Source organism: Sander lucioperca, chromosome 1, assembly GCF_008315115.2.
Source record: "Sander lucioperca isolate FBNREF2018 chromosome 1, SLUC_FBN_1.2, whole genome shotgun sequence".
Classification (NCBI taxonomy): domain Eukaryota; kingdom Metazoa; phylum Chordata; class Actinopteri; order Perciformes; family Percidae; genus Sander; species Sander lucioperca.
In genome coordinates, this window is record NC_050173.1 from 49,441,811 (window position 1) to 49,457,973 (window position 16,163).

The following is a 16,163-nucleotide window of genomic DNA, read 5'->3' on the forward strand; positions in this document are numbered from 1 at the left end:
TGTTTTACCTTTTGTTGTGTGTGTCAATAACTCATTAATGGGGAAGGCAACATGTTGCCACAGGGAAGCAGGAGGATTTCTCCATCATCTCTAACTCACGGCAGTGTCCGTGGTGTCTGCAAAGTAAAGCTGCAGGTTACCAGTAAGCTAACGTTACACTGTGTCTGTAGCTGAGTGCTACCTACTGGTAAGCTATGCTGTGTCTGTTTGTTTTTTTTCTTTGGACATGTGCAAGGAAGCGGGGAGGAGAGAGTAAAGAAATACTGGGGGAATCACTGAATCGAAATCGTGACACCCATTGTCTATACATATCTTTTATGTTTCGTAGAACATGTATTGTGACCCAAGGTCGACTGTGAATACCTAAACTAATCAATAGTCCTCATGTTCCATGATCGTGCGTAACCTGTTGAGCCTTTCGCTAAGGGCAGACCAGATTTATACTGTGCATATGTTTTACCCCAATTATATGAAACTGTGACTTCTCTATTTTAGCCTCCTTACACGATACGAGGAACTTTTTTCACTATGAGGTTTAGGTAAAAGCAGGGGCGTCGGACTGGGAGAGGGAAAAGGACTGAGTATGCATAGGCCCAAAAATATGTTAGAATATATAGCTGTTTATGTGGGTAGAGGCCCATAGAGAATGCCTTTCTAAAGGTTCAAAAATGTTGTGCTACGCCTCTGGGTAAAAAATCATGCATTCACAATTTTACTTAAAGTGACTATATGTAACTTTTTAATGTTTCTAAAGCTCTGTCATTTTTCATACAATGGTCTTAAATGACCCGTAACAGCAAACGAGACTAACAGTGAAAAGAACGCTATTTTTATATAAACTAAGCACAAAAAGTACAGATTACAAGTACAGATGTGTTTGGTAGATTATTTCTCTGTGGTAACAATGCTTTTTGGCAATAAATCGTATACCGTTGTTTAGTTCCCTTTCAAATGGTGCCCCATTTGAAAGGAACATGCATTTGTGGGATGAGCAGCAGCAGGTCTCACACTGCTGTGGGATGGCATCCCATTCTTCAACCAGCATTTGTCACAAGTCAGCCAACGTGGTTGTGTTGGTCACTCTGGCACAAACAGCACGCCCAAGCTGACCCCACAAGTGTTCAATGGGGTTGAGGTCAGGACTGCTGGTTGAAGAATGGGATGCCATCCCACAGCAGTGTGTGACCAGGCTGGTGACCAGCATGAGGAGGAGGTGCCAGGCTGTTGTGGCTGTGTATGGTTCTTCCACACGCTACTGAGGCTCCTGTTTGTGAAATGAATAAATTGTTAAATTGCCAATATGTCTTGTTTCTTCAAACTTCAATCATCCAATCCACCAAACGAGTCAATGGCAGAATAAGCTGTTTGGCATTGACAGAGAAGATTTGGCAAATTTTTCATGGGCGCAACCCACATACCCAGCGCTGCTGCTCATCCCACAAATGAATGCTCCTTTCAAATGGGGCACCATTTGAAAGGGAACTAAACACGCTTTCCAACGGTATAAGATGTATTGCCAAAAAGCATTGTTACCACAGAGAAATAATCTACCAAACACAAATTTCCTTACTTTTTGTGCCAAGTTTAGTTTTTATTTAGGCATCTGCCCGGGTCCGATTTTACCCGCGAAGTCACAGAATGATTTGCGGCAGTTAGACGGCGCTACAGTCACACATTCTGACGGGTGACAGATTTCATTGTAACACCAGGAAGCCTGTGTTAGTGTATGCCAGCGGAGCCAGGTAAAAGGAAGCAGGAGATGTTCTGTTCTGTAGTTATGTCTGATACTGGGGCAGGACCATCACAGAAAAGAAGGAAATTAAACGAAGAACAACTAGAATATAAAAGGGAAAGTGAAAGACAACGATCAGGCTTTCAACAGATGGAGACAATAGACCTTTTTCACGGCAGACATGTTGACATGTCATAGTAGGAAAAGCACAGGTGTATTCAAAACCATTAATGATGGCTGCATTCCACTTAGGAGAGGTCCTGGGGCCTGTTTCACAAAACCAAGATAAGGGATTAAGCCGGGATTTATCAGTTATCCTGGATGATGTAAGCCTTGACTCACAAAAGTGGAAGCACATAAATCACCATGGAGATTTATTCTGTACAGCTAGCCTGCTCCCGACCAGGCTAACAGTCAGGATTTATTAATCCTGGAGCCTTTTCTGATCACCCAGCAGTGGTTTTACCCTGTTGTTATCAGCCTGGATTAAAATACAACAGGTGCATGTTGCTGTTCATTTAAGTACTGTTATTATTTAAAGTTTTAAATTATAATTATTCATGTGACAGTCATTGTTACTGTTATATTGCTGTATGAAGACTGCTGTTCATATTGTTGTTAGAAGTTTGATGAATATATTATGGCAGTTGTTGAGATAAGTAGAAAAGGCTGATAACATTTCAAATGTGTTTTAAATTAAGTCTGTTACTAAGGGCAATAAACACAATGCTGTACATTTCTATAGTTGACCAATGCACCTTGAATTATTTTAGTTGATTAATTTTTTTTTAATTCTTTAACAATAAGGATCATGTTTGTTCCTCTTCCATGTGCATGGTATTTGGCATTCTTAGCACACAAATTGTGTTGTCCAGTAAACTGGGACTATAATTTGGGAGGACTGTACAATTTAAAGAACATATCCTAATTGTACAATCCTCCCAAATTATAGTCTTAGTTCACTGGACCAGTAACTATCTAGTGATGGAGGCTACTGTATATTCATGTAACAACAGGGAGAGGACATCTCAATGGTTTTTGACCTTATGTTTTGCTGGGGGGGAAATAACTGATGAATATACTCTGTTCCATTCATGTTTACAGTATGCATGGGATTATCACTTAATTATCTTTATAGTTTCTAGATTTTAGAGTCCAATTTCTTCAGTGTCTTTATTTTCTATGTCCATATATACAAGGGAGCAAGGCATATAATATGTAGAGAAGGAAACTCGTCCTCTATAAAAAAATAAAAAAAACACGAGAAAAAGCATGGCAGATAATAGCGGACCGACTGAATGATAGTCTAAAAATATACATGTATGAACTACTGCTCTTAACTGAAACCATTCAATGAGGCACTGTCATCTGCAAAAACGAACAGTTGTACACTTTGCATTAAAAGCGAGCAGTGGAAGTTAATATGACTTAGGAAATGTATATTTTAGCCCATTAAAGAGAGAGGGCGAAACAGAGTGAAAGAGATATTTACGCATCATACTTTGCGTTGTAGAAAATTGATCTTCATGGTAAATTTCCTGAGTAACATTATCTTTGTCTGCTTACTTTTAAGGCAAAGAGTACAACTGTTAATTTGTGCAAATGATTAGTAGCCTGATCCTTGAATGGTATGATTATGACGGTTTCAGTTCAGAGCAGTGGTCATGTATATTTTTAGGCTGCTTACACATTCAGTCGGTCCGTGATCGTCTGCTACGCTTTCTCTCGCTGTTTCATTACAGCGGCCGTGTTTCTTTTCTTTTTATACAAATAATGTGTTTCACGTCATCATACTTCCACAAGAAGCTGCTGCTCACTCTGTATAAAGTATGAACAATGCGTATTCTCCATTTTAGCATCAGTAAATCTGTGATCGACCTCGTGGTCTTTTGAGGAAAGCCGTGGACGCGCATCTATCTGAATTACTTCAGCCTGGCTCAACCTAGTCTCTCCTCCTCAGCCTGACTTGGCCTTCGTGAAACGCAGCAAGCCAGGATGCTCAGATTAGACTAGGTCAAGCCTCGCTTTATCAGTTATCCTGGATTTATATATTCTGCTTTTGTGAAACAGGCCCCGGACGTTTTCCTTTTACTCCGTGTTTGTTTTGGCTTACTTCCTTTCCCCTGACCCCCTGTAACGTCACATGTGTAAAGCGTCCATGGGTTTCATGAAATGCGCTATATTAATCTAATTGATAACAACACACAGGCCAACACAAACAGACATTCCGTCACGGAACGAAAATTTCAAAAGGAGAAAATACTGGCTTTAGCATTGTTGTCAGAAAAGATAGTATTTCAACTTAGCATGTTTCCTTAATATTTGATGACACATTGGGGTCATTTTTGGATTAATTACAGTAAATGTATTACATATTGGACCTTTTAATAAAACTATTTAATTATCAGCAACGAAAACTAAAAGTATCAAAATTAAAAGTACTCATAATACAGAATGACCCACCAGGGTTACCATCAGTGTTGAGAAGTTACTTTTAAAAAGTAGTGTTTACTCGTTACTTCTTAAAAAAGTTACTTTACTTAGTTACCCCCTATGAAAAGTAACTTTTTACTTTACTCGTTACTTTTAAAAGCAGGGGTCTCTGGCAGAGACTGAAGTTAATTATACCAAAACTATCTTTGACCATAAAGCCGATCTCTGGTGTATCAGTGACGTGTCTGAACTCCACTGCAGACTGGATTCTCTCCTCACAGAGGGACGGCTCATTCATTATGAACCAGTCCAGCGCGGGTTGAATGCACATCAGCAGCTCATCGGTGTTACACCGTGTTAGTGTATACTATGTAATGTCTGTATCGACCACGGTGTTAGTGTATACTATGTAATGTCTGTATGGACTTGTACCGGTCGCGCAGCCACGATGGTCCGTGCGTTGTCGTAGACACATGCAGCCTCTTTTCTGGAAATCCTTGCGTGTCCGTGCGACTGACACAAGTCCCCAGCGGTCCGCTGTGTTGTATGTATGAGGCTATCTCCACCTCATCCATCTGTGAGGTTGTCAGCTTTGTGTCTGCCTGGCTCAGAACGCCGTCCAGCAAAAAGCTACGAAGCTTAAAACGCTCTCAAAAGTTAGCTTTGGCTGCTTCTCGCTTGCCGTGATTACTCTGCTACCAGCCTCTGTCACGGCCCGTGTGGAGCTTAGTGAGAAGGCAGTGTCGCTGTCAAATCTGTCCCTGGGAAAAGTAACGTTGCGCCGAATTGAAAAAGGAACTACGTTTCGTTACCAAATTTTCAGTAGTAGCGCGTTACACTACTTTTTACCTGAAAAAAAGGAGTCATGTTACTGTAACCCAACACTGGTTACCATCTAACTTCCAATGTTTAATTCATTCATGTTGGGTAGTTTAATATATATGCATCATATTTTATAAACTGATCCTTTGTTTTTTTATATAAAATCTTAATCTGAAAAGAAACTAGTAACTGAGATAAATGCAGTGGGGTAAAAATTAGAATATTCCTCTGTGAATTGTAGTGATTCAACAGTATTCAGTAGCCTAAAATGGAAATACTCAAATAAAGTACAAATACCTCAAAAGTATACAGTGCTGGAGTAATGTACTTAGTAGTTCTTTTCCACCATGCCTTTCAGATACTGTGCATTGGGAAGTGTGTAAAACTGTCTAGTGCTTTAGCGAAACACATTGTCAACGTGTCAGGCAGGAAGCCATGTTGTAACCAACATCCAGCAGCCGTGTTATAAATAGTTGAATGGATCCTGCCAGGCCCGGCGGCTACAGTGTACTGATCTATACTCCCTACTCGCCTTTAACCTCCCACACACGTGCTGCAACCCCCCCAAACATACACAAATGACATAGCCTTCCATTTCATGGGAATAAATTGTTTTAATGCAAGTTCCTCATCCAAAGCAAAAAAGGCATCTGACAGGTCATTTGGTTTCTTGTGTTACGCAATCACAACTTTTTTTTATATATATTTTCAGTTTTATCTCCAAGGTATGTAATAAAAATAATATTTTAATAATTGTATACTATCAAGATCACCATGAAAAAAAAAAAAACAACATTGTGGCCATCGATTGTTTACAGGAATCAAACATAAATCACTGTCGTCTTTAAAAATGCATTCCACTTATTGTCATATGATTCCACCTGAAGACATATGTCAGCAAAAACAGCTTCTGTGCAAATGAAAGGGATACATTTCAAGCATCAGCTTCTTAAGAGCGCCCTGTGGCTCATTAACAGCCGGGGGGCTTGGTGGCTTTTGGGTTATAGGGGGTCCAGGATAAGGGGTTGCCCTTGGCGATTGGGAAGTAGCACATCTGAAGGGAGGATAGGGAGGTTTGGAGATGGTTGACAGGGCAGGCAGGAGTAGTAGTATCTTACAGAGGTAATCGTCATAAAGTGCCAAAGAGCCTAACACTAGATGAGCCTGAGATCTTAGTGTGCTGTGTGTGTTTGTGTTATTGTGTATCTACCTTGGTGTGTGTGTGTGTGTGTGTGTGTGTGTGTGTGTGTGTGTGTGTGTGTGTGTGTGTGTGTGTGTGTGTGTGTGTGTGTGTGTGTGTGTAAGATTACAGTGAAGAGCCTGAAATTCAGGTTATGTTTAGAAGCTCGGTTACAAGCTGCTACAGAGTAGCCCCCTGTACAGGGTCAGTCAGTCAGTGCTGAGGACTTCACATCAAGGTAGCGTTAAGTGGCTCCGGACAGAGACTTCCATGGGATCGAGGATTTTATTTATAGACGAGCAAAAGAATTGTAGAGGAAATGGAGTTGTGGTTTTAAGGGAGCGCAAGGTTTAAGGCAGATGGGGGGGGAGGAAAGGGTGATGGGGCTTGAGGCACAGATATGGGGGACAAGAGGGGTAATGGGGGTGAACAGTTGGGGAGTAGTTATGTCAGCATGTCCCAGAGACAGCAGCAACACAGAGCTGTCCAGCAGGCTGTCAGGCAAGTGTCTCCTGTGTCGTCTCTTCTTCTGTCCTCCACCACGTACACTGGAGTGAAAAAAAAAAAAAAAGAGAAGAGAGAATGCAGGAGGAAAGAAAAAGTTTGACAAAGTGATATAGAGAAGAAAAGGGAAAAGAATGGAAGAAAGCAATTAGTGATTCCTTTTCTCAAATTGCGTAAAAACCAGGGATAATTCACCGTCGAGTCTTCAGCGGGGAGCTCAAGTGTAACTATGCTATGGCTGCTAAGATTTTCCTCTAATTATGTTCATAATGGGAGGCCCATCGCCATGGCAATGCCATTGTCATAGCAGCCCAGAGCCATGATCAGACAGCGTTACAGTTGAGTAACATTAGCACTGCTTCGAGGTCTCATTAAACCAATGAAATGAGAGCTTTCAGAACTTCCCGGCCTCCATGCCCCATCGAGACATTACCCTTTACTCCACATCTACACCTTCAGTCAATACATCTGAATAAGTCATGTGTAAGGATAATGTTACCCATGTGAAGTTTACCATCTGTTGCACACACAAAGAAGAAAACCTACTAATAAGTCAAACAACAAGCCTGAATGAAATCCTCTCCCCTTTTCTTGTGTTTGTGATTAATCATTCATGTGGGGGGAAACACTCTTTCAGCTTTTAACAACCAGGTGCAGTGACTCATGACATAGGTGAGTGCGTTACCAAGGTGACCGGCTCCTGGTCAATAGATAAAGTGAAGCTAGCTGACCACATATCACGCTGAACTGCGATAATGATATGACTGAATGAGTGGCCACTATTTAATAATGCAGGGCTCTATCAAGATAAGTCAGAGCAAGAATCTTGATAGCAGAACACTTTAATCCTTTGATCAACCAAGTGGCTTATCTTAAGTCAGTTACAGGAGCAGGGACACCTCACTGCTCGCTTTAATACACAAAAGGTGTTAACCGTGTTCTCTGAAAGCTCGACTGTTATTTGCATATTCATTTTGAATATTTTACCATGACGTGTGCTTTTTGTTTCACAGCTTGTGCTACACTGTATTATGGATGCTCAGTTGGGAGGTGCTACTGCATTGACAGACCTTTTATTTTAAGCCTGGCTTGACTTCACACTCTTTATTCCTTAATTGCTTACTCTACATGCCGACAGGTTTTGCATTTTTACAGTCCCAGTTGCTGAAACAATTCATAAATTGATTGACGAGCTAGGCGACTATTTTGATTATCATTAAACATGGAAGTTGTTTTTTGAGCAGAAAAGCCAAACATTTGATGGTTCCAGCTCCTCAGTAGTGAGGATTTTCTGCTTGTCCATGTTTTAAATCATAGTGAAGTGAATATCTTTGTGTGTCTGCAACCAGTAACCCAGGCATTTTTCACTACTTTCTGACGTTTTATAAAACCAAACAAGTAATCAATTCATCTGGAAAATAAATGGCAGATTAATTCATAATGAAAATAATAGGCCTTTGTCACAGGAGACATTTTCACTTATTATAGTTAAACAAAAATGATTGTGTCTCTGTTTTGTTTAAGTGTCCCAGTAAGCCAATAAGCAATAAGCCAGCATGAACAATACCAGGACCCTGAGACCAAAGCAGCTAAATGGAATTCAGTCATCATTCATTTTAATATTTACACCTGTGCTTTTCTAACTGTGACATGTTAAGATGTCTTCTGTGAAAAAGACCTTATAGGGACACTATAGACAGGATGCTACAACTTGCAAGGTTGGTCACACATAACCAACAGAGAGACAGCCGTAGGTGTCCGTAGGCTAATTGAAATTGTGATTTGAACTATGCAAAAATGTTCAAAAGTTATGCTCAAATTCAAATGATCTCTTCAATATAAATTACTTTGCAATTTCTGAATTAAAGTTCTTTTATCACAGAACTTCCCCAGGGATCCTTTAATATGTGAGTCTGTTGCACAGCAAAAGACTTCCACCACCTCTGTTCAGATTGTCTTGCTGGAGAAATATCACATAATGAAGAGGGCACAGCTAAATGCTACTAGGGTAAAAGACAATGCCATTTTCAGTACTAATCAGTAGCCCCTTTCACACTGATTCCACAATAGTGAAGGTCCGTCGTCACACCGGCTTTGTTCATTCACACAGAACCAAGCAAGAGTGTGTGATTTTACATAGCACGTCGGCATTCTAGAAGGAGGTATGACATATAACACAACAGCACCAGAGTGTGTGTGTGTGAGCCGATCTGAACTGTTAATTAACCACTTGAACACACCCAGAAACTGCCAACTTCATGCATAATAGTAGCACAATTGTCTGTAGGGAGAAGGCCAGAAATGGACTGCTCGTGTGTGTTTGAGAGGGAGAGAGAGGGGGGGGAGAGAAGGTGGACTGTTGCATGCAATGTTTCTGTAAGTTATTATTAACTTGTCACTTACTGACCTGCCTGTGGGTCAACTCACACATCACTACTGTGTGTAGTTCTGCCCTGCCGGCTGTCCCTTTCACACAGACGTCGGTTTGGCGCCGTTACGGCTTTGTGGCTACTTCGGCTTAAAAACTGAACAACTCTGCTCCCCCCATTCCATCTTTGTAACTTCCACACAGACTGCATGGCGGATTAAAGGCGCAACAGTCCCACCATGAACAGGCTGTGTGAAAGGGGCTAATGGTGTGTTCCAGATGAACTGGGATGTTGGAATTCTCCGAGTTCCCAGTCGGAAAGGTCAACTGGAACGCCACCCGAAGTTGGATTTTCGACTCAGAAAATCAGGGAACTCACCAACATCACAATCCAACATGGCTGCTCTGAGCATCAATAGTAATGAAAGCTGTAGTAATATACTGTTTATTAGCACTTCTTATTTGTGTCTCATTAAATCAGCTGTCCAAACAGTAACGTGTTTGTACGCGCAAAATATGGCATAATGTGTTGTTATCAACTGGTACTGCTACAATGGCTAACCTGGCTCGAGTCTTACCACCCAGTTAAAAATAATGGCTTTCCGACTTGTTACTGAAACGTGGTCAACTCGGATGAGAGGTCATTCCCAATTCCGTCCTCTGACTTCCAAGTAGGGCTGCAGCTATCGATTATTTTAGTAATCGAGTATTCTAGCAATTATTCCATTGATTAATCGAGTAATCGGACAAGAAATACTTTTGTTTTATTGAAGAGCAATAATATACAATAGTTTGGTTTAATTTTCGGAAAAAGCTAAATTTTTATTGCCTACATTGCGTACAATATCATCTCTCAAAAAAACTAAACATTAAGTGCAGTTAAAGGCCATATTACATTGTTTTTAAAGAAAACATTTTCTGAAATGCAATAACAACCTCAAACTAAGGCACACATTAAACATACATAAACATGACCTTAAAGAAGCCATATTATGCTCATTTTCAGGTTCATAATTGTATTTTAAGGTTGTACCAGAATAGGTTTACATGGTTTAATTTTCAAAAAACACCATATTTGTGTTGTACTGCAGTGCTCTCTCTCACTGCTGCAGATCCTCTTTTCAGCTGGTCTCTGTTTTAGCTACAGAGTGAGACCTCTTTTCTTCTTCATCTGTACTATCTTTCATTGCACTGCACATGCGCAGTAGCTCAGATGTAGATCATGTCAGCTAGCTAGCTCCATAGACAGTAAAAGAAAGGTTGTTTCTACAACTTCGGTCAGTTACAAGGCAGGATTAGCTGGGAGACTTCTAAATGAGGGCACACATGGAAGTAGTTCTTTTGTAGATTATGGTGAACTTGTGTGTGTTGTAGCAGTGCTTTGCTATTGAGAACGAGGTAGCATGCTAGCGTTAGCATGCTAGCGTTAGCCATGCTAACGCTAACTACGAGCTAATGGTTGCGGTTAGCCTGCTCGTTTCGGCTTGTGACGTCACAAGCCGTGCCGATTTTGAACAGCTCACCCAGAGACTGAAGACAGGACACATTCAGAAACCGTATCTCACTCTAAACAGCATGGGTGGATCTTTTTCAAAGTTTGTATGTGTGTGGAAGCACCAGAGACACAAAATAAATTTTTTAACAACTTTAAGATGTGTAACTTAACTTTCAGAACTACAAGTTTCAACCTGAGACTGATCTGTATAGGCCTATATGTAAATATTAGTTATACTCAACCTATTTTCATTTATATATTTGATTACAGTGTCACACAGCTCTGTTAAACTTCTGCTAGTAGATCGTTGATCAGCTGTTTCTCCGTGAAGAGAGAGAGTGAGAGAAAATGGTGCTCAACAATCAGCTGTTTTTCCGGCTCTTTAGATCAGATTGTGGTCACCACTACGTATTTTCTTGTCTTTGATTTTGGTAGTTGTTGTGTTTGGTGTAGTTTCATCGTCCATACGACTCTGTGATTTACTGTTGTCGGGTCCTCTTCGTGGAATGGATGATTCTCGATGTTTTCTGTTGAGATGCTGAAGCATTGACGCCGTGCTATTATTGTGGTAAGCTAGTTCGATTTTTCAGTAGACACACTGTACAGAGTTTTCGTTTTAATTACATTTGAAGTGATTCCAAACTTTGAACACTTTGTCGTTTTCTCCAGCCTGTCTCTTCTCTTAGCCCCTCACTACTTACGCTCTCTCTTCATTTTGTAATCTGCGCCGTCAGTCTTTATGGCATGTGTGGCCAGCAGTGTGTGCGACAGTAATAATCATCCGTGCGGAAACACCGTGAGCGATACAACGTTGGTAACATTAATTAAACGACGCTTCGAGGCAAATCCTTTCGCATCGAGGTTTTTTAGTAATCAAATTATTCGAGTTACTCTTGTAAAGTTATTCGTTTCAGCCCTACTTCCAAGCTAAATGGAACACAGCATAATACCTACTAAAACATTTTTTATACAAATATAACTATCAAATCCAAAGTCAGTGTGGTCTGGTCTAGATAACACTGTAACAGCTATTTTTCTTTTAAAGATTTCTTTGGCATTTTAGGCCTTTATTTGATAGGATAGCCTGGACATGAAAGGGGAGAGAGAGGGGGAATGACATGCAGCAAAGGAGCGCAGGTCAGAACTGAACCTTGCAGCCACTGCGGTGAGGACTGAGCCTCTGTACACGGGGCGCACACTCTACCAGGTGAGCTACCCAGGTGCCCCGCTCACACAGCTATTAGTGATCAACCGTCAGTAAAAATGCTAGCAGATTAGCTCGCCTCTCCTTGCTGCTCGTAGCAGCTTGTTGAGTCTTCCAACCACTCTGTTCTTATACCATTCTGAATACTGTGCATGTTTGCATCAATCTCTGTCGTGTGTTACCACTCACCTGTGTTTTTGGGAGCTTCCCCATACATAGGCCCAGGAGGGGGTCCCCCCTGCCAGCCAAACTGTGGTTGTGGTTGTCCAGGGTACCCATAAGGAGGCTGTCCTGGGCCAGGATAAGGACCTCCAGGGCCCATTGGTCCAGCAGGGTAGTTAGGGTAAGCTGGATTAGGCTGCTCCATGTTTACAGGGTATCCCTGTGGATAACCCTGAGGTGGGAAGCCTTGTGGAGGTGGGCCCTGGGCTGGGTAGCCTGGAGCAGTGGGGCCATTGCCTGGGTATGGAGGGGGCTGCTCAAAATTCATCTTTGGGTTGAACAATCACCTGAGTAACAAGAAAATAGGAGTGATGCTTATGTAAATAATGGTACTTTTCTCATTTTAATTTGTCTGCTAAGTGGACACTACAGTAATAACAGGCAAAGGATGTGTGTCACATATTAGAAACTAGTACAACTGGTTTATCTGCTTTATAGAGACATACCATTCGAAGGATATATTATGTACAATAAAATGATACATACTTGAAATACCCTCAATACTGTATAAGTGTATAATACATATGTAATAAATATATATTTATATATTACATTTAGTTTAATTATACTGCATACAGTGACTATACATAGTGATTTTCATACTACAGCAACAACAGTATGGGGCCTACACATTTTGGGGTTATTATATATTATACTGTAAAGCTTAGTGAGATGTTAAAAACTTGTAATGCCCCTGTAGCAGCACTACTGCTCAACACTGCTTATTACTAATGTAATACAAATTGGATTTGGCACCGTGCCGCCGTTGGCACCAGTTGCTGATGTAGGCTACTTTTTAATTTGCCAGAAAGTGTAATGTCGGTTCGGCTGGTTAGGTTTCCATAAAAACACACCGGTTTAAGCTCATGCACCGGACTGGCAAAACCAGAAATCAACCTAACTCTACTGAGAAGTAGATAAACTAGTATCACATAAAATCACACCAGCTTAAACAAAAACGGAAATCGGCCTATCTCTAGCTTAAACAACAGTCTATCATCATAGTTTGCAGCTATCTTTATGTGAATGAACCTTAATTCTATTTAAAAATCAGAACAACGTGTGGTATTGTATGGACCGTGGAGAAATGTGTGTGTGCCTGTGTGTAGTTCAGCCTCCAGAGTCACATTAGACAAAGAATTCCTCTGAGTCCTGATCACAAGAACACAACGTTTTCAGGAACAAAAATGATGCAAATGTTTCCAAGAACAGACAAATGCACATAGCATATAGCTGTTCCCCATCACTTAACTCATCTCCTGACGTTTCATGTCTTTGCAGTCTCATGATGGCAAACAACCATGGTTCCCACAGCGACACAGAAAAGACAAGCACAGCATATTCTTTTTTTACTGGTTGAGGGTGTCTAATTATGGGTTAATAGTCAATCTCTCAACCCACGTCAGCCCTGCCAGAGATAAGCACAATTTTCTTACTGGTCACACATGGTTTACAAATGTGAGTCAGCTTCACAGTGTGCAGGGTGAGGCTAATCAAATGAACTATGGGAAAGAGAGAAAGAGATTGCAGTGACCCAACAGGCCTGTACTGGTTGTATCATCACACTTTGTTTTTTCTCTCGTTTACTCAAAAACACAGACACACAAACATGAGAGGTGACACGTCAAATTATCAACATCACACATTCATAGTTTGCGTGTGATGTGTGAGATTTCGATGCGGTTGCCTATCCAGGAACCAATTTAATTTCTAGGCTGTTTACAATAACTGCTTTGTGAGTGAAGGTTATTTGTTTCACTCTAGACCTCGTGAGAAGGAAGTGAATTTCATCAACCTGCCATTAATGGTTTCTGATAAGGCAGATCCAGGTCAATCACTACCCTCGTGCTCGCCTTTATCACTGGATTGGTTAATGTAGAACAGCCATAACAAAGGGAAGTGGGCCAGATGGAAAACTGCATCTCTGCCAATTCTCCCAGGATTCCTCTGCCACATTGTATATGTGCACTATAAACATCTAAATAGCATTCCAACTCCTTTCTGCTCAGCTTGGCAATAATATTAACATTGTTTAGGACTGCTCAATACCTTCTCACAGAACTGTAAAACTGTACAGACCCAAAGGGGAAACGGAAAAAATACATCTGTTAATGTTGTACTTACTAGTCACAATTACTACATCCTGCTTTAACATCAGCAATACGCTTCTGTGGGCAGTGCTTTTCAAAAGATGGCTGGACATTACACCACCTGAATGTGTTCTTAAAGCTATTGACAGATGGCAAGGCCTCTGTAACTATGGATACCATGCTCCAGGAGGAACACAATGATCCCTGACGGTTTGGTTTTGTTGTACCCTCTCCCTCTCTCTCTCTCTCTCTCTCTCTGCAACCTTACAAATCAGTAATCTGCTACCAATAATGTCTATAGCATCAAAGTTCACCGTGTAGGCCACCTTGCCTTTATTGTACCCTTCCTTGATAATTGTGTCCAGCAGTTGGTCTCAGATGAATTTCTGATGAGAAGTGATTTACAGCTCTCGTCTCTCCTATGAAGGCTTGCACAGTTTGTGTGTGTGTGTGTTTAGTGTATGAGTGCATGCTCATTTGCATGTTTTTCATTTGTTTACCCCTAAAGAATATGTGAGTGAGTTCAGGATATGTTTCCACAACAGTACCATGGTGATAAGATCACATACAGACAGCGTACAAGGTGAGACGTCTCTGAAACCATTAAATCCCTCAAACAATGCTATTATATACAGTGACAAAAGGATAAGTTTAGGCGTAGTCAGTTCACTAACTTTAAGTGTTACAATGGAAGCATTAAACAATGTGCAATAAAAAAGCCACTTAACTGGTGAAAGTTATTAACTCTAATCCAAACAAAACATCTGTAGACTACGGAACAAAGGTAGGGACAAACAAGGTACCTGATCAAATAACTCTAAACTTCCCGTTCAGGGCATCAGCATCAGCTGGTGTTAAACTGATGTACATTAAAAGCCAAGTAACGTTACAATGATCTGACAGTATACTAAGAGAACTTGTATTAACAAGTTTTCTTTTTTATTTATATATATATATATATAATTTTATTTTATTTTTATTTTTTTTAAGTTTAAACAGGAAATGTATTGTACCAATGAAACTGGCTATGTGATGTCAACTTTAGCTTAGTTCCATTCATTTATTATTGTAAAACACAAAATGTTTGCACAAAAACAAAAGAATCAAAGCAAAACAAAAAAAAATAGTGCATTTTTTTTATTTACATAAAGAGGAATGTAAAAAGCAACAACATCACTGGGGAATTCTCTGGGCAGGTCATATGGCATCATGTGTCCAGTAAAAATATAACACATTAACACAATACATCCAGAGGAATGTGGTCTAAAAAGTCAGGTCTAAAGCAAAAGGCTATGTTGGCCTACTTTATACAAAAAGACCTTAACTTGATAGAGACTGTGCTTACGTAGGCCTGTTACACAGCAGCTCCGTAGCCTGGCAGCCTAGGCTTACTTTGTCTACGTCTAGAGACTTCACCAGACCAGAGGCTGAGTGGATTGGATGTGAAAACACCCCACTGGACCTAGCTAATTAGGAAGAATCAGAACCACAGCTATTTTACACAAACACACACGTAGACAAACACACGGACTGAGCCAAGTCACGACAAACTGATACAACAAAAATACATCATTTAACGTTACAGAAACCAAAGTCTTTGTTGCTACGAACAAAAGTGAAATTTTGCCGCATAACATCGATTTGAGTTCGGCTATTAAGCTAGTTTGTTTTTAGCTTAAAATGGCCATAGAAAAAAATAGCCTTTTTCAGTTAATGGTCTATTGCTGCCAGTGTTGTGGTAGTGTTGTATATTCCACGCCGACAGTAGGTTAGGTTATCAATATCATGTTTAATAAATAGTATAAGCTACTAGGCCGAATAGAAGTGGCACCTGCAGGCCACAACCCACTACTGTTCAGATCCCCCCTAAGTTCATGATGACTAGGCTCATAAAGACACAAAAAATAACAGCATACGGCATGTGTGGATCACCTACCTTTGAATAAATTGTATCCCGGTTTGTTGTAAAAAGCAGCAATGTATGTGTAGAAAGAAACTCCTGTCTTAAGAGTTTACTACAATTTTCTTTTTTACCGCATTGATGAGCGACCCTCTTGTACTAGAAACCCAGTGCGTATCGCGTTAGCGGAGCGTGACGTCATTTGAAGGGTAC

General features: G+C 40.6%; 1 protein-coding gene across 1 annotated transcript; it reads right to left on the reverse strand.

The window, feature by feature from the left end:
* Positions 1 to 5,581: 5,581 nt before the first annotated feature.
* Positions 5,582 to 16,163, reverse strand: LOC116036604 (cysteine-rich and transmembrane domain-containing protein 1-like). The gene is made up of 3 exons (XM_031280195.2): positions 15,987 to 16,163; positions 11,928 to 12,247; positions 5,582 to 6,715 (listed from the first exon to the last, which is right to left on the reverse strand). The coding sequence occupies exons 2-3, from the start codon at positions 12,226 to 12,228 to the stop codon at positions 6,612 to 6,614; spliced, it is 405 nt and encodes a 134-aa protein (XP_031136055.1). The 5' UTR covers positions 12,229 to 12,247; positions 15,987 to 16,163; the 3' UTR covers positions 5,582 to 6,611.